Source organism: Passer domesticus, chromosome 2 (assembly GCF_036417665.1).
Source record: "Passer domesticus isolate bPasDom1 chromosome 2, bPasDom1.hap1, whole genome shotgun sequence".
Lineage (NCBI taxonomy): Eukaryota > Metazoa > Chordata > Aves > Passeriformes > Passeridae > Passer > Passer domesticus.
In genome coordinates this window covers 48927591-48943869 of record NC_087475.1, presented here as the reverse complement: position 1 = coordinate 48943869, position 16279 = coordinate 48927591, and the positions used below count along the sequence as shown (strand labels likewise).

The 16279-nt window shown below is 36.0% G+C and overlaps 1 protein-coding gene across 2 annotated transcripts in view; it reads left to right on the top strand.

Moving 5' to 3' along the window:
- The window catches only part of NDFIP2 (Nedd4 family interacting protein 2), a 44875-nt gene that overhangs the window by 15201 nt on the left and 13395 nt on the right, over window positions 1-16279 (top strand). Inside the window, exons 2-5 of one of the 2 annotated variants that reach the window (XM_064408468.1) lie at window positions 2717-2873; window positions 4314-4441; window positions 8155-8214; window positions 11271-11358. In XM_064408468.1, the coding sequence (XP_064264538.1) occupies window positions 2717-2873; window positions 4314-4441; window positions 8155-8214; window positions 11271-11358 (433 nt within the window). The remainder of the gene's footprint in view (window positions 1-2716; window positions 2874-4313; window positions 4442-8154; window positions 8215-11270; window positions 11359-16279) is intronic. The other variant, XM_064408469.1, reaches the window with a different exon arrangement.

The following is a 16279-nucleotide window of genomic DNA, read 5'->3' as shown; positions in this document are numbered from 1 at the left end:
CCTGCTGGTGTGGGCAACATTTCCAGTTTACTGGAGCAAGTTCTGCTGCAACTGGGGGGTTTTGTTTTGTTTTTTTTTTTGGACCCATTGGAGTGGTCCTCTGAAAGAAGCTGAAGTTAGTGCCTTGAGGAGAGAGTAGGATAAACGCGACTTGGACAAGAGCTAACAAATGCTAGTCTGTGTTCATGGAACAACTTGTGTTTATTATTCTAGCTGTAAACGCTCAAGCTACTTAATGCAGTTATTGTGGGGTTGTTGTTGTTGTTTGATGTCGCTTTTTTTTAAAAAAAAAAGGGGTGAAGATTTTTCTTTAAGTTGCTGCTTTAAGATAACCTTGGTGCTTTTCAGAATTTCTGAGAAGCCTCTATAATAGAAGGGAGGATAAATGCAAATGTTTCATAAATTCATAAATACAAGTCTCACAAAATAAAGGCACTTTGGGTGGCACTAAAGGGTATAACATGTCTCTATTATGTGTAACCCTTAGGATGGAATTTTTCCATTTCCTAATTGCAGTTGCTATAACCATTGAATGACTCATTAACTTTGTCTTTGAAGGCAAGAAGTCTCATGTACATTTTTTGTGTCTGATCTTCATGTTAACCCCATCATCTACTAAATTACTCCACTGTTAGTATACTACAGATAATTTGGAGCGAAACAGCTTTCAAGAAAGCATGTAGAAGTTGCAAAATTAAATTTGTGGGGAATGGCAAAGTTTCTTGGTTTTGTTTGTTTGTTTTGGGTTTTTTTTAGGAGTAACATGCTCTTTGACTAATGATGTGCTTGTGGGTCTCTGTGTCTTCAGAATAGCGACAGCATTTACTGTGGTGTGGTAGGGAAAAAAAAGTTGCCGTGATTGAAGAGGAGGAGGGCAGAAGAGAAAGAATGGAAGTAACAGAGATCCATTTAAGTTTGCTTTACTTTTTCCTCTGGTCAAAGACCAGGTTGTTTTACTGGGGTAGTCAGAACTACACACACATCCCAAATGAAGGTGAGCGTGCCAGCCATTAGTGTAAAAACTATACCAGTAGTGTTTTGTTCTTTATACCTTAGTTAATCAAATTAGTTTTATTTAAAAATGAGCTTATTTTGGCTATATCCATTACAATACTAGATTTTTCTTGTGAATTATTGTACTTAATTTAGAACCATAATATGTATAGCTCTCAACTTGCTTATCTGATCGACCTTTTTAGAGTTGATTTGTTTGTGTTCTCACTTGCTTTCTGTATCCTGGAATATATTAGGTTATTTTGAAGTGCTTTTGTTTTCTTTGGCTTTAACTACTCAAAATGGCTAAAAATATTTCTCATATTGCTGCTACTTCTGGATCACTGATTAGGCATTAAATGACCTGATTGCTCAGGACCCAGAAACCCTCAAAAACACCTATCATTTCTATTGAAGGTGACCTCTGAGCATCAGGAAACTTTTTTTTCCCTTATTTTTAGTAATGTGAAGGTGACGGAGCCTGGAAACATTTTCCGTATAGCCCGTGTAGTCTCTATCCTTGAAGGTACTCAAAAGATATTTGGATGTGGTCTCATACATCCAGCTGTAGATGCTTCTCCTTGAGCACAGAGGTTGAACTAGATGGGCTCAGAGGTCCCTTTCAACATCAACCATTCTGTGAACTTTGATATAATCTGCATATTAAAACAATTTTGGTGTAAGTGATACACCGCTTAATAAGAAATTTAGCGTTCTTCTTAGAAGGCAATTTTTCCAGTAACCTGATTGTACCTTGCCTAATAGGAAATAATTGTAGTTATATTCTTAATATTTGTTACTGAAATAATATTTTGCTGTAGGGCGTTTGTAAAAAGTACCAACTTGAGTTATAGAATTCTTCTTTTAGGTATGGTTAACAGTCTTATTTTTTGGTCTGGGTTTTACATGTGGTGCTTCAGTTGTTGCCTTCTAGGAATCTTATCTTGTAGTTCACACTACTGGGAACTAGCACTTCTCTAATTCTAGTACTCTTTCTTTTTAAAAGCTGGATCTTTCTTGTTAGCAGCTGGATCTGAATTCCGCAGTTTTGATCAGAATTCTCCCTTAGCCAAATTCTTATTTCTGTATATGCTTTGCTGGATATGTTTTTTTAAAACTGCATCTTAATCAATGAAAAAAAGCCAACAAACCAACAGCTTGAAGTTTTGTAGGGAAAGGATTGTTTTCAGAGTGTAAAGAAAAGCAGAATATTTTGAAGTCTTAGAATTTGCATGGAGAAGCTCTTTGACAAGATGCAAGAGAATGAAGGCCCCAGTTACAGAAGTAAACGTGTCTTAATTCTTCTTCTCCAAGTTAAATACAATAAACAATAGTATTTCTCACCTCATGTGTTTTAAAATAGTTAATACATTTTATGAGTGTACCTAAGAATAAAAATATAATGGTGTTAAAATATTAATATAGTAGTATTTTTCCATATAGTAAACATGGAAAACTCCAAATCTTTAAGACTCTCTGAAAACCACTGAGAAGAAAAACATTCCTGGGGAAAAAAAAATGCAAGGCAGTTAACATAATCTTTTGCTGATTGCTTAAAAGAATTTAGCTGGACTACTTGAAGTGGTCACATTCTGTTTTGTAAATAATTTGTTTTGTTGATGAGAGTAATCTTGTCTGTCTTTGAACATGTCTCTGCAAGTATTAGGTTGTCATAGGAAGTATTCCCTGAATGCCTCTGAAATGTGTGTGTTTTTCTCCTAAGCTTCACAATGAGGATGACCCCCAAGAGTCTTCAGCAGCTGAGCAGCCTTCGACGTCTGCAGAGACTCCGCAGCCTCCGCAGCCAGCAGCCTTACCTGAGGCAGACACTTCCCCTCCTCCTTACTGTAGCATAGCTGTGGAAGCAGCTGCAACCTCAGGTATTTTTCTCAAATAGCAGCTTGTCAGGGATGAGCATGTATGAATCAGCTCTTGGTTCAAAGTGGCCTGATGCTGCCGTGTATTTTTTTTTCCATGCACGCAATTGCAGTAAAAAGCTGTCCTTTGATGTTCAACCCTTTGGTTTGTTCAGAAGAAGCACACTTGTAAATTATGCTGATTGTTCCAAATTGCTAGACGAAATGGATGTTCATTAATTAATTTAGTAGGTTTTATTTAAGTCTATTATAGTTCATTTCCACATTTAATCTATGTCTTTTAGTAGTGCTCCATTATTAGACCTCATTAGCAAGTTTCATTGCCTCTTTATAAAAAACTCTTGAGGCTTCTTTAGTGTGTGACATGCTTGGGTGAAAATATTGTCATGAAAAGGTTAATTTTGCTTTAAAGGCTCTTGATAAAACTTCTCATGAAAAATGAGTAATGGGTCTCTTCATCCATTTATTCACTGCTCCCTTTCTTAGGAGATTGTGGCTTTCCTTGGGGATATGGGAGACAGCAGCAGGCTACATTGAAGTTCCGGCTGCTGTTTAAGTAAAGTTACACTGATTTGTGTCTCCCATGTGCCAAATAAATATTTTGGGAGTAGCTGCCAACCTAATTTTTAAAGTGTTTGTTAAAAGAACAGTTTCCTGTCCCTGCTCTTTGAGACAGTATTTGCAAGTATAATACATAGCTGTGTGGAATTATCCCTATATATAACATCCTTGTGTTGGTGTGCTGACAAATCTGTTGACCATGTGACCTGTGCTGACAAATCTTTATCACATAAACAGCCTTTTAACAAGCTACTGCTGGCTGTAGGAGGAAGCTCATGGCGTATTTCAAGTACTTTTAATTAAATTGTTAATAATTCTATTGTATATGGAGATGTCTTACTATTGCAACACAGAAGAATGAAGTCTGTGGTCCATTTTGATGGAAGGAATAATTTTTAAAAGAATGTGTTGAAATTGAAATCTTGGAAAAGTTGATTTTCAGAGAGCAACCAGAGTTGGCAACAAGACCACACTAATAAGAATACAGCATGGCTATTACTGGACTGAAGTAACAGATTGATGCTGATACTTAAAAACTTTTTTTAAGAAGATTTTTATGTGTATATTTTTTGTATACTTTGATAAAAGCATTTGGTTGGAATGCCTGGGAATATAACTAACCAAATATGATTTTTTTCTTCATGAATTTGTTGACTTCTTGCCAGAATCTATGGGAAGGTTTCTGCCTTGGGTAGCAGCTCAAAGTACCATCAAACTGTTAAAAGTTTTTCTTTTAAAACTATTTTTAAGAACTTAAAATACAAATATCCTCAGTTTTAGCCTCTGTAAAAATATGCTTTAAAGGTAAATATGTGCATGTGAAAGTTAATATTCTTGACATCTTTCTGGTTTAAAAGTAAATAACTTCTTTATTTTGAACAGACACACACAATGAGTTTTATCCTGTACCACCTCCATACAGTGTAGCTACCTCCCTTCCTACTTACGATGAAGCAGAGAAGGCCAAGGCTGCAGCCATGGCAGCTGCTGCAGCTGAAGTTGCCCAGCGAGTAAGTGATACAGTTCTGCTGTATTTCAGTTTTGTGAAATGTGTTACTTATTTGGAACAATTGGGCCTGTATTGTGACCCATGACTATAATAATGGTGGGCTGACGATTTAAATATTTTGGATGTTTAGGTTTATATAGATAGTGTAAGTTAGTTGTGAATACTATAAAAAGCACATTATATTCAGTCTTTTGAAAGACATAGCTGTCTAAACAGCTTTAAAAGCCGATTTTTGCCCTGTTTTACTAGTTTATCCAGTATTTTGTCAACTTTTAATTAGGTATCCCCTACTAATATTACTCTGTAGAGTTGTCACTAATGTGTGCTGTTTTGGGTGGTAAAAACGAAAGAATTACCAAAGACCTTTAGAGAGGAAGGGAGAATGTCAACAGTCTGGAAGAGTTATGACCCCAGATTGTGTAGATAGCTTTTAAAAGGAAGGGTTCCTGTTGTTTGATCTATGGAAACTTAAACACTGAAGTTCAAAGAAATGTTCCAAGTACTTAAAAAAGCCCCTATGTGAGTTGTGGTAAACAATTAATAGGCATATATTCAGTGTCTCTAGTATTGTAAGAATTAATCTCATGAAGAATACAGTCTTCAAAATAGAAGATTGGTATCTGCAGTTAATGATAAATATTAGTTTTGTAAAGCAAGTTTCTTCTTTTCTCTGAAGTTCTGGAATGTGGAAATTCTGCTGTCTGGTAGTATTGACCATAATATACTATATGCAAAAAAGGCTTCCAGTGCTTTCACTAAGAATTTCCTCCTTGAGATCAAATATGATTACATTTGATATACATTTAAAATATTACTGGCTGCAGTGTGCTTGTGACTGGGAAAAAAAACTTTTACTCACCCAGCAGGAGGCAGGTCCTTCCTTGACTGCTGCACAGTGCTTGCAGTGCACAACACTCACTTTAAGGTATGCACAGCTGATGTTAAAGTAGATTTGTGTAACATCACTAGTGATGGTGTCACACAAAGCTGTTTGACTGAATTCTGTAGGAAACCATGGAGATTTGACTTGCCAAGTTTTAGCAGTGAGGGGATGATCTCCATTGTCACATTTTATCTGCTCTAATAGGAGCATGGATTCTTTGTAGTCTGTCCTTACTGCTTGTCACATAAGTAAAACCTTTGCTGAAATACTGGTCTGAATGAAACCCTTATTCTGAAATTACAAATTTGGAACATTAAAAACCCAAACCCTAACTTGTAGAGTGCCTGTGATACTGCAGACAGGATGTGCATCTCTTGCACGATTCTTGTTCTCATGTCTAGAACACTATGAAGCACAAATTTCACACATACAAGTAATCTCCCTTGACAACTCAGCCTGAGGTTCAGCCAATTTCCAGAATAAAGCTAAGCAAAATAAACAAAATCCCAAAACAGAGCAAGTTTTTTTTTTTTTCTTGTCATTTTAAACTTTTATTTACTCTTTCTTATAAGTTCAGGTCACCTGTAATAGAAACATATTTTGCCCTTCCTTAAGCAGTCTGCCTAGTTTTGGTCAAACCACAAAAATGAATTTCGTCAGTTGATAAATAGAGCTTCAAATTTTGTAAATGCATGGAGATGGTCTTGCATGAAAAAGTTTAGGCTACTCATAGCTCTGAAGGGGATGGGACTTCAGATGTGCTGTTCCCATATGTTCTCAAATGTTCTGTATCAGAGTAGAATTACAGAGCTAAAAGTAGATACACCTTATGGCTGCTCTTTACTGCTTTTGGTGAAAACATTGGACCTGAGAAAGCAATTTCTGGTGTGCCCTGAAGTGGATTTATTGTTCTTAGCCTTGGGTTAGAAGGGAAGGGGAAAGCCACTGTATTCAGCTCTCTTCAGTGGGGCGTGGGGGGAAGAAGGACAAGGCTGAGCCTCTGAACCTTACGTGCTTTGGGAAGAGAAGTCTGGTTTTGATTGAATAGGGAGGTAACTCTAGCAGGGATCAGAGTGTGAGCCAAAATGAGAAAAGGCAAGGATGAATGGAAGGCAATGGTATGGACAGAGTAGAAAGACTTTAAATGAGAGACAAAAGAGAAAAGGGTTAACTGAGATTGGTGGAGAAAGGAACCCAAGTGGGGACAAAATATCATACTGGGAAAGGAAGTGAAGTTGGTGTGTGAGAAAAGAAGACCAGGAAGGGAAAAGGAATCTGGAGATAAGAGTCAAGAGAGTTGGATACAGTGATGAAGTGAGAAATAAACTTTTTCACAGTCTGCTTTGCTAGAACATAGAGAAGAGCTTGAAATTCAAGAAGTATATGCTGACACCACAAGAATTTCATTTATGAAGAATCAATAGGAATACACCATCATTCCTCCAAAGTGGAGATGGAGTAAAAGATTCTACACTTAATGGCAGTACTAAGTTAGTATCAGAAGTGTATCTGAAAGTCACGTTCTTGCTGACTGCTGAAGAGCTCAAGTTTATCAGTAATTCTGCCCAGTTTGCTTCTGTTTTTTTTTTTTTCTTTTCTTTTTTAAGCAAATGCATGCATACACACACGCTGTATTAGAGAAACAGCATTAAGATTGCAAAGTTGGCATTTGGGGAAAAAGTAAGAAATGCTGAAGCTGAGTTTCAGCTTTGTAGATAATATTAACTTATGTTCCAGTGCAGTTTTAATTACTGCTGTTTTAATTATCTTACCACGTGATGCTTCCACAAAATCCCTACCTTATTTAATACCTCTGGACTTACACTGAGATAGACTAAGACTCTGTAATAAGGCTGTCTTAATATGGCAGATGGCTGGAATAAGAAAGAAAGCTCTTGTTACAGTTTGAGTGAAGCTTTGCCTTCTTTAGGGGAAGGATTTAGCTCTGAATACCCATGGAAGAACAGATAAGTAACAGTAGTGCAAAGTTCAATTGTTTTGTCACTTTCACAAGTGACAGCTGCAGACATTATCTGACCTGCACGTAACACACTTTGCAAAACGTAGACAAATGATGTAACATGTAAATTTTTCAGTTTTTGTTTTCAGTTTTTATTTTCAGCCTTATGAAATTAGTGCTTTTACGAATGTGAACTCTGCCATGTTTTAAGCTTCTGGTTTCTTCGTTGTATATGGGGATATGTTGCCTCTTTACTGCAATAATATGAACAGTTGGAAAAAGTTAAATGTCCTTATGTTACCTAGAGCAATGTGTGAGGCTGATCATTTTCATGGTGTACTCCAAAGTCTGCAGTGATGGTTCATATCTACTCATTAAGCAAAAGAGGAAAATGACATGGAAGGGCAGCACACTTATTACACAGCTTTCATATTTTTTCCCCCATATCATGTAGGCCACTTCAAAAGATCCTTAATGTGATCATATGAAAAAGTTCATCTTAGGCCCTGTATTAACAGATAGTATGAAAAATCCAAACTTAACATTTACTGAAACTTTCAATAATTTTACAATTCTTTGTGTAGCTTGTCTTGCAGGAATAGATTGTATAAACACGTGTTCCTTTCAAATGCTTGCGGAGATCTCATTTTGACAAAGAAATTGTACTAGCCCTGTGTCATCAGTAGTGATAGCATTAATTATCCTGGCTTTTTCTTTTTAAATTCTCAAGGTTTATTTTGAAAGGGCAATTTAAATGGACAAAAATGCTGCTAACAGTTTAATGACTTTGTTTGTATGTTGCAATGAATGGCTTTTACTTAATGCTTTTCAGTTGCATTTGTCTTATGTTTTTCTGTTTTTACATGCTTAGCACGCCCAGTTTAGGGAATCTAGGAGTCTGTTTGATGAAATATTCCTCAGTCGTCCAGAGGTATGGTATAGTTCTCTCTAGTTTAGACTTTGCTATGAATTTTCCTGCTGGCAAACAAATGCTTCTGGGGTTAATTGTGCCTTTTTTCCCCATTATTAATTTCTCCCTATTGGTTTGTATGCTGAAGGTATAATTTATGGGGTTTATTAAGTAATTTGACCCTTTCCTCAGAAGTTTTTCTCTGTAAACACTGCATTGTGAAGAGTTATATCAGTTTAGTGGTTCTTTACTTGATTAGGGTGGTTGTCTCCCTATATGCCATGCTAGATTTCAGTTTAGAGAAAAGCTAAAAAGCATTGGGGAGAAAAAGCAGTCCTCCTCTTGCAGAATACTATAGAGAGCAATGTAGTTTATGGGGATTTAATAGATTCAACTTCAATAGATGCTGTGTCCCATTTGATGTTCTTTTGTTTAGCGGAATTACTCTGTGTGACATGCCATTTACGTTGGTAATATAATTTGCTGTTCAGATGTTTCTCTGGTCATAGGAGCAGTAAGCTTTCTGTTCCTACAGATGTCAACTTATTTAGAAAGCAAGAAATGCTGTCCATCTTCCTTAACTTGGCTAAATTTGTCAAAAATCAATGATATACTGAAACAGTGTTACATATCTTACAGATTTGTGTGCATTGTGTTACATTCTTCTCATTAAAAAGAAAAATATAATTAAAATATATAACCTCATTGATGAAAATGTCACTAACAGAAGCATTTTGTACAAATCTGTTTAAGCATCAGCATAGAGGATAGTTGTTCTCATCAGCATAGAGGACAGTTGTTCTTCATTGCCTGTTTTCATTCCTCAGTGCATGGTGGCAAGCAATTATATTTTGAAGAAAGACTAGGGTAATTGACACTAACCAGATCAAATGAGAGCACTGAAAGACAGCCAGTATTAGTGGGGCTTGAGCAGCGCTCAATTAGTGTTTTCTGTCTGCAGGACTGCTCATAAAATCTCAAAATCCTAAATGATGTGGATACAGGCTGATTTAATTTCATAGTATTCTAAGTATTTAATTTCTTAAACACTCATAATTTTTATACACTGGCTTTTGTAGACAGTAAAGAGAACTCAGTTTCATCTTTTTGACATGGAGTGTATCAAATTAATACTTATTCACACTTAATACAACAGTGCTTTTTGCAAATATCTGCTGCCATGTTCCTGAGCTGTATTTATTGAGCTGTGTTTCTCACATGTGTAAGCATCAGAGAAGCCTCAACTAAATTTGTTACTGTCATTGAGCAAAATTTTCTTTTTTCTGAGGCAACTTTTACACAGAGCATAATTCACTAATTGTTTTGGAAATGCCAGTATGAAGTACAGTAGTTAGCAGACAGTTTTTAAAAAGTCTGAAATTATTATGTGTGGGGTTTTGTAGACTTCGTGAAATTAAAATTGAAAATGCTTTTTTTTTGTCCTACTTGAAAAGGAAGTTTTATGGCATGCATTTCAGAGATAAACACATTCAAATGCAGGTCTTTTTTTAATGCCTTTTCAGCCTTTCTTTCATTCCCATTCCCTTCCTCTCCATCAGTCTTGTATGTGCTGCGAAGTTGAGCTGAACAAACTGATGCTTTCTTAGGCACTTAAGATGACCATTTAGGAGCGCCTGAAATTATGTGGCGTTGAATTATAGCCCCTTAGAATTCTTGTTTAACTGGCTTTTTGTGCTTCCATTGGAATTGTCTGTGTGAATAGCAGTGTTTTTTATGTAAGTTGTCTGATACAGTGTCTTGGTTAATTAATCTGAAATACAGAGCACAGCTGGAATTTCATGGCCGTATTACTAAGTGTGAAGCTGATTGCTCTGTGTTGGTACAGCAGTCATTCAAGGATGTTTTTAATTGCTATACCCTGGTAAATTATTTTGCTCTATTGACAAAGGGGAACATGCGACAGAGCTTTAGATCACTGTTCTTGTTTAATGCCCTTTTATTCATAAACATTATTTCTGTAGTAAGTGCTTGTGGGTGAAACAGCCAAGTAAATTTCCCTTGATCTCTATTGATTTAATTTGTTTTTATAGGAAATTTCTTATGTCAGTTCCAATACATTATGGTAATAGGAGGAAAAATTAGGAAAAGGATGTTGTTACCCGTGCTTCTGTTTAGACCATTTTACTGCTGCTACTGACAACATTATTTAACTTGTATCATCCTGCATTGCTTTGATGTTACTCATTTAAGTATAAGAATGGTGTTTGATTGGTGTTAGTTTTCATCAGGCTCTTTAGGAGGTGCTGTCATTGTGAAAACTTTTGTGTTTGCCAGTCTACAGCTGAAGCAATGTTCCACCTGTGCCTAGAACTGCATGTATAATATCTGCCAAGTTCTGTTGAAAATTGAGTGCTGAGAAATAAAGCAGCTCTCACTTTCAGTATTTTAAGGACCAACATTTTCACTCAATGGGAGAAATCTTTGGATCGTTTTGACTGACATTTGCTTTTGTTTGACTTCAAGTGCTGTGCCTTTTGAGTTTAGAAGCCTTTTAGACACTTTTAATGTGCTCGCGCCCTCTAGTGACCCTGGAGGTGTTCTTTGCCTTGCTTATGTTTTCTTGTGGGTTATAAAATTGATTAGTACTGTGCTGTTGCATCAGCACTTGATTTTAAGATCTTAACCTTGTTCTATAACTTTTGTTTTGTGTTAAGGAAATTGCTAGAAGACCTTTCCAGCAGGAAAAGTATAGAGCATACTGTGTAATGTCTTTTCGAAAAAATATTTAATAGTGTGGCTACATATCAAGGTAGTTACATTTAAACCAAATGTATGTTGGTTTTGATTGTCAAAGTACAAATCTGAAATAATTCTAGCTTCATTTAAAATGAATTGACAGTATGTACATATCTTCTACAGAAAACTTGGGCTCTGTCAATATAAGCAACAAATAAGACTTGTTTTATAGTTATAGATTATTTTTTAAAAACTTCTTTTATGTGGACATATTACAGAAATGTCAATTTTCTTCTAGATTTAGAAACATGATTAATACTTTATCCTATAGATAGTTATTCTAAACTTTTCACTAAATTATCACTAACCTGTAAATCCAGGAAGAAGAATATCCACCACGGGATGATTTCAGTGATGCAGATCAGCTTAGAGTGGGCAATGATGGCATCTTCATGTTGGCATTTTTCAGTAAGTTATCTTGTATCCCAGACCTACTGAGGTATATCTTAATTGTACCTTTTTCCTATGGAATATAAGAGAGCTGTGATAAGTTGCATTAATGTACTGTAATGAACAGATTTTTCTGCCTGTGCTCAGATATAAACACTTCCTGTTCCAGATACAGCAAATATGTTGCCTTTTTTGGTGGCATCTGTCACAGATATGGGGACAAAGCAAAATTATAGTAAATGCTTGAAGGTCTCTCTCACACTGGAAATTCTATCATCTTCTAGATGGACCACCAACTTGAATTAAAGGCCAGATCACAAAAATCCAGTAATTGATTTTTAACTAGAAAAAATTTGAGAGTGGTGATGTGCTGTACAAAAGTTGCTGCTGTTAGTGTAGTGAATTAAACAGCCGTGGATTGATTTTTTGGAACAAATCCAACCATACTTGTTTTCAGGTTGAACTAACCACTGTTTACATAAAAATGCATTGTCTTCAGGTAACCTCTGATTTCAACCAGCCCTCCTGTAGCTCTTTGTCATGTACTGTGTGTACACTGTGCATGTCTTGCTTGTAACTTGTGTACTGCACTAAGCAAAGTTAGATTTAGCAACAAGAAGCTGTTTCTACAAGGAAGTTGTGTTAGTTTTACCAATTGCTTATTTCTTCTAAGTTTCTGGGAGTTTTTCCCTTTCTGAAATAAATTTTGGCAATCTGGATGGAAGTGTGGTGTTGAGGAAATTTCTGTTCTGCTGAGAATTCATCATGATTAAGGCTGATTGATTATCCACTGAAGCCTCAAGTATGTCTTTTACCCTAGGTTTTGTAGTAGTTCTTCTGCAATCTTTTTTGCAATCTCTTTAACTGTTGCAGATGCATTTTACAATGTTTTCACAGAAGATTTTTTCATGTTGGTGTATGATGTGGTGTTTGCATCTTGGGTTCAAAATATATGCGTCTGCCTCACAAAGCAAATCTATGCAGATGTTCATAGAGTAGCAAAGTGAGTTTTGTAGTCTGACCTCTTTCTGTAGTTGGAGCATAGAAAGAGTATATTCTTGGGGAAAAGGGAGATGTGACTTAATTTTTCTTTTTCGCTTTATTTTCCTCTCCCTTTTCTGTGTTCTATAACTTCTTTTGCATTTAATGTGTTTAGATCCTTTATTGTGTGAACTTGTTCTTCCTTTTAAATTCTGGTTCAGGCCTTCATTAGCAGTGCACTAGGGGCCAAGGGGATTGTTGGCTTTAATATATCTGAAGTCCTTTAAGTCACAGATGTCCAAAATTGCATTCCCAGAACCTGGTGTCCACCTTCAAGCATGCAAGTATGTACTTGGATAAATTGGCAACCTTCTCTTCAAATAGGTATTTAGCTGAATCTGACTGCACAGAGCAGTTCTCTTACATATTGGACAAAAATACCTTGTATTTTTTATGTTTGGACTATTTTATTGCAAACTTTGCTTACCTATGAAGGAAATGCATAAAATGAGTATGTACACATTGTAAGGTATTTATGCAAGTGTATGTTTAGTTTGAATGTGTTGGGTATTATGGATACTGGTTACATAGGGAAATTGATAAACTTTACTTGATGTTTGTGCTCATAGTATGAGGAGTTAACAAAACCAGTTGTAGATAGTAATAGACCTGAAATGTTAGTTTTCAGTAGTTTTTCTTGGGAAATTGGTGAATTAAATTAAAAATGAGCTTAAAATAATGAGGGTATACTTTATATGTGGGTCATGTATTCACGTTTGTCCAATAAGGAAATAAGTCTCCAGGAAGTTGATGTATGTAGATTTAGGAGAGCAGCAGTTAAAGTGAAATTTACAATAAGGCTATCTTCTGGGTTTTTTTCCAGAGTAGGATATCTTTAAATGCTGCAAGTAGAGGTGGCAGATCACAGCCTCAAATAAACTCCCTGAGATAGTTAAAATGTAAGAGAACTGTATCAGGAAGTGCTCTCTAATGAAAGGAGAGTGAACAAATGTCTTTTCCAGATATGCTCTCCCCCTTCCTCCCCGACTGTCAGGTACAGCATTAGAAGATCTTGGGGATGGAAGCAGGGACAGATAGCTTTGTTTTAAGTGTAAGTTAGAATTCATTAATTTCATTTTATGCAAGCAAAGTGTAGCAAAATAAACTTTATGCTGAGTTTACCTGCATATTGCAGTCACTTAGCGATGTGTAGCCACCATCTAGTGGTAGATGCCCATGTTGCATAAAATTGCTGTCTCCAGGCCATCTAGTGGCCAGATCTGTTTGTTGGGGGATTTTGGTTGTTTTAGGAGCCTGCTGCTTGCAGGTCACAGACCTGTTTCCCATCTAAGCTGTAACGTGTTGTTCTGTTTAGCAGGATGAAACAGAATAAGACAATACACACTAAAGAAGCGAAGTTCTTTGCATGAAAAGGTGGATTTTTTTGCTTGATCCAGAAACTTGGTGAAAAAACTTTGAAAAACAATCCATTTTATTTCTAATATATGGTAAAATCATGTTTCAGGAAGTTGGTCTTGCTCTTAATCTGTGATTATGTTGGTGAGCTAAGAATCTGCTCTCCAATGGTTGGGACTGGTGTCTGTCAGCTTGTTATTTTGAGAGAAATTAATATATAAGTGAATATTCATTTTGATATGAATGCAAAATGGAAAACAAAATTGCTATCAGACCACTTCATGTGGTTTTTTTTCTATTTTGTATTTCTAACTGTCTTGTACAGCATAGTAGAAATTTTCTAGAATGCCAGAGGAAGTTAGTAGGTGAGTTTCTCAAAGTATTTTTTTTTGTAAGCGTAACCAAAGGGAGGAATTTCTAAGCTGTATCTTTCCAATTTGAACACAGCTGTTATTGTGATAGAGCAACTAACTGTCATGAGCAAAGGGTTTTGTTTTCATGCTTAATCTGCCTGAAGTGGAAGTCTTTTGAATTATGTCTGATAAACTCATACTGGTACATTATCAGAAGGAGAGCCTTTTGGATGTTATTAAAAGGCTTATATGGTTTTCCTTTATATTTAAGGAATGCTTTAGAATGAACCTTTTTTTCCTCTGGACCCCAAGAGGAATTGTGGAGCTTATCTGAATTCTTTGAAACCATGTTAAGGGAGTTTTGGGTTGTCCCTACAGCATAGGAAAAATTAATTTGAACTACACAGGTTAATAGGAGATAAAAATGGAGAAAAGTGTTCAGTAATACAACTTAAACTCTCATACAGAAATCTGATCTTTTTGAACATCTAGACTATTTAAGCGCTGTACACAGCTCATAGCAATAAAATCTGGTTTTATAGGGAAATGCAAATGTACAAAGTGTCATAGACACTATACTGGAATAGAAAATACCCAAAGTTTTGTAAATTAATGTTCATACAGTTTTCAAACCTGTTAATGGTCTCAAACAGTCAATAAACTGCCCACAAGCTGGGATACCTACTTTGAGGGTTTCAGGGGGGCCTAGGTTGGAAGGCAGAGTTGTAGGACAAACTCAGGGTGAGCACATCTCCTTGTGTATACTTCCTGAGGAGTGGTAAGCATGGTTGAAGTTCCCATGGGAGGCTTCCTCTGTGTAACTTTGGGAGACCTGACTTCTGCATGTATGTATCACAAATGTTATACAGGTTTCCCTTAGTCATGCAAGAGAAGCTGAGGAGACATTACTTCATTAAAATTTTAAATTTTGAGAGATAGAGAATCTATTTTGAGTTCTTATTTCTCTTTGGTTATTAGGGGAGGCTGAGTGACCTTCATGCACAATCACCTAACTTCTTTCTTACTATAGAAACAATTTGACTCATGTAGTTTTTCTGTATACATTAGATATAATACAAAACAGTTGGAATGAGGAAGCTTCTGATGGGTAGTAAGAAAAGCATAGCAGCAAGAGTAATGAAGAAGTAGGAATAAATTGCCAAGGAATGTTTCTGAACATTAATCACTGGGAAAAAAAGTTATCTGTCTTCTGTAGAAGCTGACAGCCAGTACTTCCAGTGATGATCATCAGTCTGTAAGTGAACCCTCAGGATGAAGCAAAGATATATATCCCAGTTAAAGAATGGAACAAATTGTATGCAGGAGTGGAAAGAACAATTCCTAGTGCCATGAAATCCTGGAGAGGATTGTTTATTATTGCAGTATGTTTAGGGAGTCTAGGCCAGGTATAAAGCATTAAGCTCTTTGGTGTTTGCTAAATATTAAAGTAGCAAGTAAATGAACAAACAAATAGAGGAGTAAAGGCTATAACTGAGCATTAGTTGCTTTTTGTATATGTAGTTGCTATTCTAATCTTTTTACAGGCTTGAATTGTAGCTAAAATTTGGAACATAAAGCTTCAGATAAGTTTTACTGCCTTCTTTTCATGATACTTAAAAACTTAAGTGATTAATGTGTAGTTGTGGAAAACTAAGTAAAAAACATCAGCAGATGAAGTGCTGGAGCAGCTAAGGAAAAATCACAATGTAATGTGCTTGCCATTATTGTTTCATGTGATGTATTTCAATATGTACCACTTAAAAGTCTTGTACTCTGTATTTTGGCTGGGGTTATTTTACTGAAAACCTTAAGGAGAAATACAGCATAAATGTAGGGACTACATTGGATCACAAACACTCTAAAAAAAGGCCTTTAGTCCAACCCTCCTTCTCCCAAAAACTCATTTCTTATGTGGGTCATTATGACCCACTTAATAGCTGTCATGAGGAGATAATGCTAAAGCTTATATTCTCCTTATGTGAATTACATTTATGTGGACTTTTTCCTCTTGTCATCACCTCAGGAATTATAAAATTCAAAAACCATACTTTTATTGGTACCACTTCTCTGAATGGTGCTAGACTATTAAAAGTAGAAACTGAAATCATGATGCCTGTGCAGTCAGCATGAGTTTGGTCTAAATCTCTGAAATGTGTTAACAGAAAGTTGACAGTAATTGAAATTTGAGC